Consider the following 10,444-nt stretch of genomic DNA (forward strand, 5'->3'; position numbering starts at 1 on the left):
ATGAAGTCTAAAAAATATCTAAAATTAATTAGCACCGTTATCTTTGAGAATCTCAGGTTTATATTTTAAAGATTAATTTTTTTAAAAAAAAATCTAATACGGTATAATTGAGCTTCTTGTAAAATTTATATAATATATATATATATATATATATTTCTTTGAAAGCAAAAATTTATATAATATTGAGGTCGTGGTTTATGTACGTTTGGTTGTGTGTAGTGTGTAGTCCCACAGCCGGCCTCTGAACTGATATCTTCATGTTCTACGACAAAGTATATAAATTGAATAATAGAAGAATATTATAAGTATATGGGATAAACAATGTAGCTAATATGTCAGTCGTCGTCGAGCTCCGTCTTCCTTGGGGCTGGTGCATGGTTTAAACTTTAGTTGACTCCAATTTGATGGTGGAGTGAGTACCTTGCCTCCCTTAACCAATGGCGAACCCTAGGCTCCGCTCTATCACTTGGTGGAGGAAGTGGTCCAGGAAGGACTGGGCCATCGCCGCCGTCGGATTCACCCTCATCGTCTTTCTCTGCACCCTCATCTCCAACTCTATGATCGACCAACCTTTCGATCACGATCATGCCATCGCCGCCGATCTGGTCGACCTAACTTTGCTGCACAATGCAAAGGATAAAGGCGCCCGTACGTGATCCTAGCCTTTTACCTCCCATGAACAAATTGATTCCTTCTATTTTTTTTGTCCTTTTGATTTTTCACTTAATTTTTCATTTTTGATTGAATTTACAGTTTGTTTGGATGGGAGTTCGCCTGGATACCATTTCCAGAAGGGTTTTGGATCTGGCTCTAACAATTGGCTGCTTCACATTGAGGTTTTTTCTTTTCTTTTTCTTTTTGCTGTCTTCATTTCCATTAAAATTCTTGTCTCTAAGCTTGTTAATAAACATTTCTACAGTTTATATTAATTTAGTTTCCATTTTTTCGGTGGTATTGAGGTGTAGGGTGGAGGTTGGTGCAATACAATAGCGTCATGTTCTTTGCGCAAATTAACACCATTAGGTTCTTCCAAGTACATGGAACGTCGAGTTAGCTTTTCCGGGATCTTGAGCCCTTACTCGTCTCAAAACCCTGGTAGTTTTTACTCAAAACTACTGATTTAGTGTTTGCATTCGCTTTACTCAACTAATTTTTATGTTAATGTTCAGAGAATGATGTCTTTTGATCTGATGTTTTGGAGCATGTTTCAGATTTCTTTAGCTGGAACAAAGTCAAGATACGTTATTGTGACGGTGCATCTTTTGCTGGCAACCCCAAAAGCGAGCTGAAAGTAAGTGTAATATGAGAGATTTTAACTTGTTTCAGACTAAGTAATACTTAACTCTGCATTTTCCTTCTTGTCATAGCCGATGAAGTGAAATAAAGTTCCTTCGTGTTAGTTATGTTCATTCTTCTTCCATGCGTAGAATGGGACGAAACTTTTCTTCAGGGGGCAGCTCATCTGGGAAGCACTTATGGATGAACTCTTGTCACTTGGCTTGTCTAGTGCGAAGCAGGTAGCTTCCCTGGTGTTAATGTTTTTTTTTTTTTCCTATTTTTTGAGAACTTCACTTCAATTTAGATGGACAGATGTTTTTATTCATGTATGGCCTTCTTTGGTGAAGCGCTCGTTGATGTTTACTGTCCCCATGTTTACTATAGACTTGACATATTTGATATGATTGCAGGCTCTTCTTTCAGGATGCTCTGCTGGAGGATTGGCAACTCTTATACATTGTGACGACTTCCGACAACTTCTGCCTAAGGATGCAACCATCAAGTGTCTTGCTGATGCAGGTTTTTTCCTCAATGAGTATGTTTTTATGCACATAATACTGCACATTTTCACCATTTTTTCATTAGTCTGTATCGAAGGCACTGTACCCATTCTAGAGTCCTTTAAGATAATTATTTCTGAAAAAAAAAAAAAAAAAAAAAAAACTCCTGAGTATACATTAGGGGTGTCAAATCGTGTTAACGGGTCGTGTTCGTGTTGTGTCAAATCGTGTTAACGGGTCATATAGGTCAACCCTAACCCGACCCGTTAAGCTTATCGTGTTAAAATCTCAAACCCTAACACGACCCATTAATATAACGGGTCATGTTGTGTCAACCCGTTTTGACCCATTAATAAATATTACGAAATATGTTTTTTTTATAAGTAAACAAATAAATTAAGAAAGTATTAGGAAATAGGTTAATATGACACAATACAACTCATTTTAAACTATTTATATAAATGGGTTGAATAAGCCTGAAATTAACTTTTTTAACCTGATTAAATTTAGCATAATTTTATATAAATGTTAAAATTACAATATCTATAAAAATTATAAAACTAATTATAAGTCCAAAACTACAATCCAAATAATAAAAATATCGAAATTGAAATTCTAATAATTTTATTTTTAGATATAAGGGTATAATTGTAACTTTAACTTTCTTAACGTGTCATAACGGGTCAAAATGGGTTAACCCGTTATCAATCCGTTAAGCAATTGTGTCTTAACGGGTCAACCCGTTTTGACCCGAACCCATTAAGGCTAAACCCTAACCCGCTATTATCGTGTCGTTGGGTTAACGGGTCGTGTGACATATTGCAACCCCTAGTATACATACATACCCAGAAGTTGAATGTTATCTCTGTGAAGTTTGGTATCTTAAATAGTTGACTCTCTTGTGTACACCCTGTATACTTGGATGCACCTTTTCGTTCATTAATGAAGTTTTATCACTTGTAAAAAAATATACACCACGTTTTGTTTGTCTAGAAGACTGAATTAAGATGATGAACAACCATCTAGACCACTATATTTTTCTGCAATGCTCAAGTGGATTTATACCTAGGAGATCTGTGCTGGAGTGACAAGCTACATTGGGGTTTTGATATAAGTTCATGTATGCCTGAATTTGCCAACCACTATGCTTGTGTATGTTCAACTTTTTTTGATAAGTAATAAGAGATTTTATTGAGGCAAGTAAATAGGCATAGCCCAAGTACACGAGTATACAAGCGGAAACACTTAGATACAAGCTAAAGACTAGGAGCTAGGAAATGCTAAAAGAAAATCATTTAGATCATCTGCATTCAATACAAGAATTTTCGCTCAAAGACAGAGTTCAAAAGAAAAATTCTCTAAATTCTCCCAACGAGCGTTCTCAATCATCTAAACACCGCCCATTTCTTTCCAGCCATAGGCACCACATCAAACATAAATGAATCGTCTTCCAAATAGCAGGAATGCAATACACAAGCATTGCTACTATTTGTTCAACTTCTATGCTTTAAATATAATTGCATAAGAAATAACTAGGCCCCTTTGTCTTTTGCTGATTTCAGGAAGGATGTTCATGGAAAACAAACTATGAGATCATTCTATGATGATGTTTTCCACCTTCAGGTTTTGTTCTCATCTTTACATGCCGTGATTTATATAATCGATGTCTAGATGGTACATATGGATGCATAAGTTATAAGAGGCACACTGCTAATCAAAGTAGATCCTAATATACAGTGGGGTATGTATGGCTGTTTAATTTACTCGACACATCATGCACAATACAGATCTTCAACCTTGCATGGGCTATATAAACAATACCTCTATCAAAGCTACTACCTATATTGTTTTATCTCCCCTGCTCAGCCAGCGTATCTTCTTATTTTTCCGCTAGACAGTAAAAAGAAGAAGAATGAGTGGATAGTTTTGTTCTTTTGAAATTTTGTTGATATCTATTGCTTACCCATCATCCATCATGCTATCAGGGTGTAGAAGGAAGTTTACACAAGGATTGTGTTTCGAGAATGGAACCATCGAAGGCATGTTTATTCCTTTTTAAGTATATGTTATCAGTTACCAGATTTGAGATGGGGTTTTCATTCTTCTGCTCAATCATGTCCCTAACACATCCCCTATTATATGTTACGAATTGCAATGGCAGTGTCTCTTCCCTCAAGAGATTGTAAAGAACATAAAGACTCCAGTTTTTCTTGTCCATCCAGCATATGACTTTTGGCAGGTAACTATTCCTTAAGATACATGCTTCATTTTCTCATTGAGGGATTATGATTTTTCCACACATCTCGTGATGCTAATTAGATCATTGATGATCTCTAGATACAACATATCTTGATACCAGATGCATCAGATCACAACTGGCGAAATTGCAGACTGAATATTCATGATTGTAATCCTAACCAGATTGAAATACTACAAGGTAATTGATATGTACCTTGGTTCCCAATTTATATTGTGGTCTACTAAATACCTATAAAAATAAAAAATAAAGAAATAAAGAGAATAAAAGGATTGTGGTCTACTAAATGAACCTTGCATGACTCTGCATTTATGCATGGACAGGTGTAACACCAACAGGCAGTTATGAGATCCTCTTTTCTAAGGGCTTTTATCTCAATGATCTCATGGTTGAGAATTTACTAATCTGGTATATCATAGATATTCGAGCATCACTGGGATTTGTTGAGTCGGCTTAGCATGTTTTTTTGGAGCAGAAAATACTGAGTTCCAAGTGAAACCACTGATTGACATACTAGACATGTATTGAATCCTTACACATATTCCTCCATCAATAATGGTTATGGCTAGATCATTGATCTATCTTTTGCACAATAGTAACATGAGCATTTCTGGCCAAAGACATGGTGAAGACAGTTCTCTATCTCAAGGTGCATAGCATGACTAAAACTGTAAACTTGTTATGTTCCTGTTGCCTCTTTGCATTTGGAAAATAGCAGCCTATACAGTGGTCTTTGTTCAGATTTAAAGTATGTTAAATATTACTCAATTGCCCACATTGTGGCCTGTATCACTTAACAACTTGTTATATACAGGTTTCCGCAATTCTCTGCTCAAGGCATTGAATGAATTTCAGAAAAATGCGGAAGGGGGGATATTTATAGATTCTTGCTTTGTTCATTGCCAGACGTGGATGGATCATACATGGCATTCACCCCAGTCTCCAAGAATAAACAATAAGGTAAGCAAAGTGTCAGAATGTGATTGCTTGCTTATGCTCCCAATTTCAATTTTCACCAAAAATTTTTTATATGATTATTTAGAAGAAAGCACTTGAGGCATGTGTAACTGTGTTGGTGTCTCCACGTCATAAAAAATACAAAGGGGGCTCTCCACGTTTTTAGAGTGGAGAACGGAATAAAAAATAAAAAATAAAAAACATTGAATTCCTCTAGGTGATTTTAACGTAATAAAAAATAATGAGGAACGGAAAGGGGGCTCTCCACGTCCGAGGATAGCATTAGAGGAATTCAATGAATGGATTAATGTGTGTGGTCTGATGGACTGGAATTATGAAGGAAACAGTCTCTCATGGTGTAATGGGCAGGAAGGTCTAGCTAGGAGCTGGGCTCATCTGGACAGGGGGATGGTAAATACAAAGTTTTTAGAGTCACTGCCCCACTCCAAGTTAAAGTATCTGGTGCGCAACACATCAGACCATGCCCCGATGATTGTATTGTGCGACCAAAATTCCCAACGGTATGGAACAGCACCTTTTCGGTTCCAGCAAATGTGGGTGGAACATGGGGAGTTCCTTACTTGTGTTGAGCAGTGCTGGAAAGCAGAAGGAAGGGGAGGTGGGCTGGAAAATCTAGCGTTTAAAATGAAGCGCATGAAGCAGGTTTTGAGAAGATGGAATAAGGAAATTTTTGGTCGTGTCGAATTAAAAATTAAGGAGCTAGAACGGCGGGTCGAATCACTTGAAACCATTCTGCAGGGAGTTTATGAGGCAGAGGTGGAACAGGATCTCCTAGTGTCTAAAATAGAACTAGATATTTGGCAAAAAAGAGAGGAGTGTTTGACTGCTCAAAGAGCTGGAATTAAATGGTTACGTGAGGGTGATAATAATACCAGATTTTTCCATGCAGTTTTGAAGAGAAGGCAACAGAACCAAGTTACTAAAATGAATAAACCAGATGGCACTTCGCTTAACACCCCTGAAGCTATACACGAGGGTGCAGTCCAATATTTTCAAGAATTTCTAAGTCATAAAGCTGAAGGGGAGCCGCCGGATCTGAGCTCCTTCATTGATCAGGTCATCACAGAAGAAGAGAACAAAGATATTTACAAGAGACCGTCGATGGAAGAAATTTGGCAGGCAATCAATAGCATTCCAGTGGAGAGCAGCCCGGGTCCAGATGGTTTTGGGTCGGGATTTTTCAAAGCTTGCTGGGCCATTGTCAAGGGGGATGTAGAGGAAGCTATTGCAGAATTTTTTGAGGGTAAACAACTTCCAAGGTACTACACGGCATCGTATGTGGCTCTTATTCCCAAGGTACAGCAGCCAACAGGTTTCGATAAATTTAGGCCAATTAGTCTGTGCTCCGTGATTTACAAAGTATGTTCTAAACTTATTGTTGGCCGGTTAACATGTTTATTGCCGAGGTTAATTTCTCAAGAACAAGGAGCTTTCGTCCCCAACAGAAGCATTTTCGAAAGTATTAGCCTAACTCAAGAAATGGCTCGATCTATACACAAAAAGTCGAATGGTGGAAATGTTTTATTGAAAGTAGATATGTCCAAAGCGTATGACTGAGTTAATTGGAAATTTCTGAGGCATGTTTTGGGTGCTTTCGGGTTCGATGAGAAGGTAGGAGAGCTGATTGAAAATTGCATCACGACGCCGTGGTACTCCATTCTACTAAACGGAACCGTAAGGGGTTTTTTCAAGGGAGAAAGGGGACTACGACAGGGGGATCCTCTCTCACCTTACTTATTTATTCTTATTAAAGAAGTCTTCACAAGAATACTAAAGAAAAAAATTTGAGAGTGGGTTAATAGGAGGCTACTCTCAACCTAGAGGTACGCCTTTAATTTCTCACTTACTATACGCAGATGATATTGTGATATTTACAAATGGAGCTAAACGGTCTATTAAGGAGTTAGTTAAACTTATTGAGCTATATGAAAAGTGGTCGGGCCAGCAAGTGAGTAGAGAAAAATCGGCAATAATATTTTCGAAACACATAAGGCAAACCCGAAGAAGGAGCATTCTGCATCTTACTGGTTTTGGGGAGGGATGGTTTCCGATGAAGTATTTAGGGGTAAACATTGTGGAAGGAAGAGTCGCCTTTAGTCATATGGAGGATCTTGTTAATAAAATTCGAAACAAGGTAAGTGGCTGGAAGACCAGATTGTTGTCAGCGGGTGGAAAACTTATCCTGCTAAAACATGTGCTGTTGAGTTTACCAATTTATCTCCTTTCAGTGGTTCAGGTCCCGAAGTTAGTTTTAAACAGCATCAACCGAATCCTCAGCAATTTTTTTTGGGGAGAATCTGATGGTAGTCCAAAAAGAAAATGGTGTGCTTGGAATAAAATTTGCAAGCCAATAAAAGAAGGAGGACTTGGCGTGCGAGACCTTGAAGAGGTCCAAAATTCACTACACATGAAGTTTGCATGGAAGATCATCACGGAAAACTCTTTATGGGCACAATTCTTCAGGGGCAAATACGTGAAGGGCATCCACCTCTCCCTTCTAGACAAAACAAAAGGAACAAGATTATGGAAGATGATAATGAAACAAATTCCACATGTTCTGGAAAGGGCAAGGTGGAAAGTGTGAGATGGTCAAATTTCTTTTTGGTTTGATGCGTGGAAGGGAACTGGCCCTCTAGTAGACTCCCTTCAACTTACGGAACTCCCAGGTTTAAAACTTCATGACTGTAAACTTGGCAATGAATGGGATATACAGCTCCTGGAGAGGCTGGTGGGAGTGCAAAAAACAGAGGAATTAATCGAAGAACTAGGAAAACCTCGGCAGGGGAAGGATCTGCTGGTGTGGACTCCTGTAATAGATGGTCATTTCACAACCCGGAGTGCCTGGGAATGTCTACGTGTGAGATCATCTGAAACTCCATGGGCGGCGTGAGTGTGGCATGAGACCCTCCCGAAAAAAATGTCGATTATGGTTTGGAAAGCGTGGCATAACAGCCTAAGTGTGGATGACAGGCTAAGGAGAATCGGGATCCCAGTGGTATTGAAATGCTCGTGCTGTGCTGAAGGAGGCTATGAGGATGTTAATCACGTCTTATATTCCTGGAATTTTGCCCAGAAAATATGGAGGAAATATGCTAACTCATTTGGTCTTCCGTTTCGGGAGTATATCACGTGGAAGGAAAATTTGAATCTATGGTTTAGGCGAGCGTCCAGGAGCTCTCAGATGGGGGTTATCATGGGAATCCTTCCCACCGTTATAATGTGGAAACTTTGGACAAGAAGGTGCAGATCACGTATGGAGGGTTATGTGGAATCGATGGAAGAGGTTTGGTTTGTGGTTCGTCTTTGGCTGATGAGACTTTTGAAGGAAACATCTTCCTTCCGAAAACTTGCCAATGAAGATAAAGAAATACTAAGTGCAATGAACATCAAAATCCTCCCGGTGAAGATGAGACAGGTTCAGGTGGTTAGATGGATAAAACCGAGACAGGGAGAATTCAAGTTAAACACAGATGGGTGCAGCTTGAATAACCCAGGGATTTCAGGTGCAGGGGTCTTCTACGTGATGAGAAGGGAAATTTAATTTTTGCTTTTTCAGCAAACCTGGGCATCGGCAGCAGTTCAGCAGCAGAAATCAAAGCCATCCTCCAAGGGCTGAGAATGTGTCGAGAGAGAAGGATAGGGGGAGTAATAGTTGAAACTGATTCTCGGATGGTGGTCCAGTGGTTCAGCAAGGATAAGTGTGGAGTGTGGTACCTTGAAGATTTCTGGAAGGAGAGCTGCAGCCTTATGCGAGAAGGAGGGCATTTGATCCAGCACGTCTTCAGGGAAGGAAATTTCCCTGCTGATTTTCTAGCAAAGTTTGGAGCTCAAGGACACAATCAGGTATGGCACAACACCTCACCACTGCCGTCGAAGTTTCGAGGCCTTATCCGTACGGACAAGCTGAATCTTCCTTACCTACGTATTCGATAGACTCTGTTTTGTTGTGGCATAGATAGTGTTTTGCTGTTCTCTTAAGTGGGTCTTTTGTAATGGCTTCCTCTCTGTAAGTAAGGTTAATCATCAATATACGGACGCCCTGTCCACCTTTTGATAAAAAAAAAAAAAAAACTGTGTTGGTGTCAAAATACCCTCTAAACTCAAATGGGTTTTGGACATCCCAGAGATATTTCTTCCCAAACATCCAAAGAGAAAGGGAATTCCAAAAAACACCAAAAATGTCAAAAACTTCTCCCAAATAAACAATTGTTTTTTTTTTCAAAAAAGTTAAAAAGAAATACAAACACGAACACAAGAACAACAGCTACTGTGCCGAGTTCTGGACACCACAGGGTGGCCTGGATCTGGGCCACTGTGGTTTCCAGAGTTGAATTGTATAATGCATTAACTTCAAATATAGCTTTGTTGCCACTGTAGATGAAGTTTATAACTGGATTGAAATGCTTCAACCTGGTTCACAAAAGTTCGACGCACCAGCCAATTAGTGTTACTTTGTTGTTGACAAGTTGTGGGTCTGCTGCTTGTGATGGTTCAATTAGAGAATTCATAACTGTTAATGTGTCACCGACCATTGTGTTGCAGTTGAATTATTCTGTTGGGCACTTATGGCAATTGAAGTTGCATTTAAATTTGCTTTTTCTAATTAGACAACTGTCATGTTTCCCTATGATATTAGTTGTTTGACTTGAGTTATATTTTTCTTGAATAGACCATTGCAGAGTCTGTAGGTGATTGGTTCTTCAATCGAAACATAGTGAAGCAAATTGACTGCCCCTATCCATGCAATCCCACCTGCTATAATATGAATTTCACTTGAGGATGATGGAGCTATTTTCCTGTTTCAATTTCTTCTCATGGATTGTGGAATTGTTCCTCTTCATGTCTAAAAGGATGATCCTGGTCCTAGAGATTAATATTCAGAGTTACTTCAGGACTTATTTGTGCCAACTGCATTCTAAAGATTCCGCTCGATGAATTTAGAAGCTGTAACTTATATTCCAACTTCTTTCTTTATCTTCCATGTACTTTGGAGTCTGTTCAACTTGTCTTGGACGGGAAACGAAAAGAGAGCCCCATATTTAAAGCTCTGAATCCTCTCAAACTGTCCTTGGATTTATATAAAGTTGTTTCTTCTGCCGATAGAAAGCCATGTTGAAAATAATATGGGTTTTTAAGCTGGAGGAAAAGCCAAAAAAAAAAACCGAAGATTCATATGGTGAATGGTTTGCAGTCGACATAACAAGATGTCAAAGATTGTTCGCTTTCTTGATAGGATTGATGCTATTGAAAATTAAGTTTGGACTATTTAATCATAAGTCCACAAGATTACAGAGACCTAAACCACAAGCAATCAGTCAAAGGATCAAAACAGAAATGGTTTGGATCCTGAAATATGAACCTCACTTTCAACAACCTAAGAGATTAACTCAACAAGATTGATTAACAAACTGAGAATCTCAGTAGTTTGTGC

At 38.8% G+C, this 10,444-nt stretch overlaps 1 protein-coding gene across 3 annotated transcripts; it reads left to right on the top strand.

The window, feature by feature from the left end:
- The first annotated feature begins 213 nt into the window (after positions 1–213).
- On the top strand, positions 214–10,061 carry LOC122279365 (pectin acetylesterase 5-like). Of its 3 annotated transcripts, XR_006229593.1 has the most exons (14): positions 214–648; positions 754–836; positions 966–1,095; positions 1,212–1,291; positions 1,428–1,517; positions 1,689–1,813; positions 3,341–3,401; positions 3,764–3,817; positions 3,940–4,017; positions 4,116–4,215; positions 4,850–4,995; positions 5,903–6,309; positions 6,420–8,856; positions 9,683–10,061. XR_006229593.1 is itself a non-coding variant. In XM_043089990.1 (12 exons), the coding sequence occupies exons 1-12, from the start codon at positions 438–440 to the stop codon at positions 9,788–9,790; spliced, it is 1,266 nt and encodes a 421-aa protein (XP_042945924.1). In that variant the 5' UTR covers positions 217–437; the 3' UTR covers positions 9,791–10,061. The 3 variants fall into 3 exon arrangements, 1 of the variants encoding a protein (XP_042945924.1); XR_006229592.1 differs by having other exon boundaries at positions 5,903–8,856; XM_043089990.1 differs by lacking the exons at positions 5,903–6,309; positions 6,420–8,856 and having other exon boundaries at positions 217–648.
- Positions 10,062–10,444: the final 383 nt, after the last annotated feature.

This window comes from Carya illinoinensis, chromosome 10 (genome assembly GCF_018687715.1).
Source record: "Carya illinoinensis cultivar Pawnee chromosome 10, C.illinoinensisPawnee_v1, whole genome shotgun sequence".
NCBI lineage: Eukaryota > Viridiplantae > Streptophyta > Magnoliopsida > Fagales > Juglandaceae > Carya > Carya illinoinensis.

Excerpts from the sequence above, each read along its gene's own strand:
- LOC122279365 (XM_043089990.1), top strand. The coding sequence starts at position 438 with ATGGCGAACCCTAGGCTCCGCTCTATCACTTGGTGGAGGAAGTGGTCC. Across the intron at positions 649-753 it reads TGCAAAGGATAAAGGCGCCC|TTTGTTTGGATGGGAGTTCG; the intron begins GTACGTGATCCT and ends TTGAATTTACAG. Across the intron at positions 4,996-9,682 it reads CTCCAAGAATAAACAATAAG|ACCATTGCAGAGTCTGTAGG; the intron begins GTAAGCAAAGTG and ends TTTCTTGAATAG.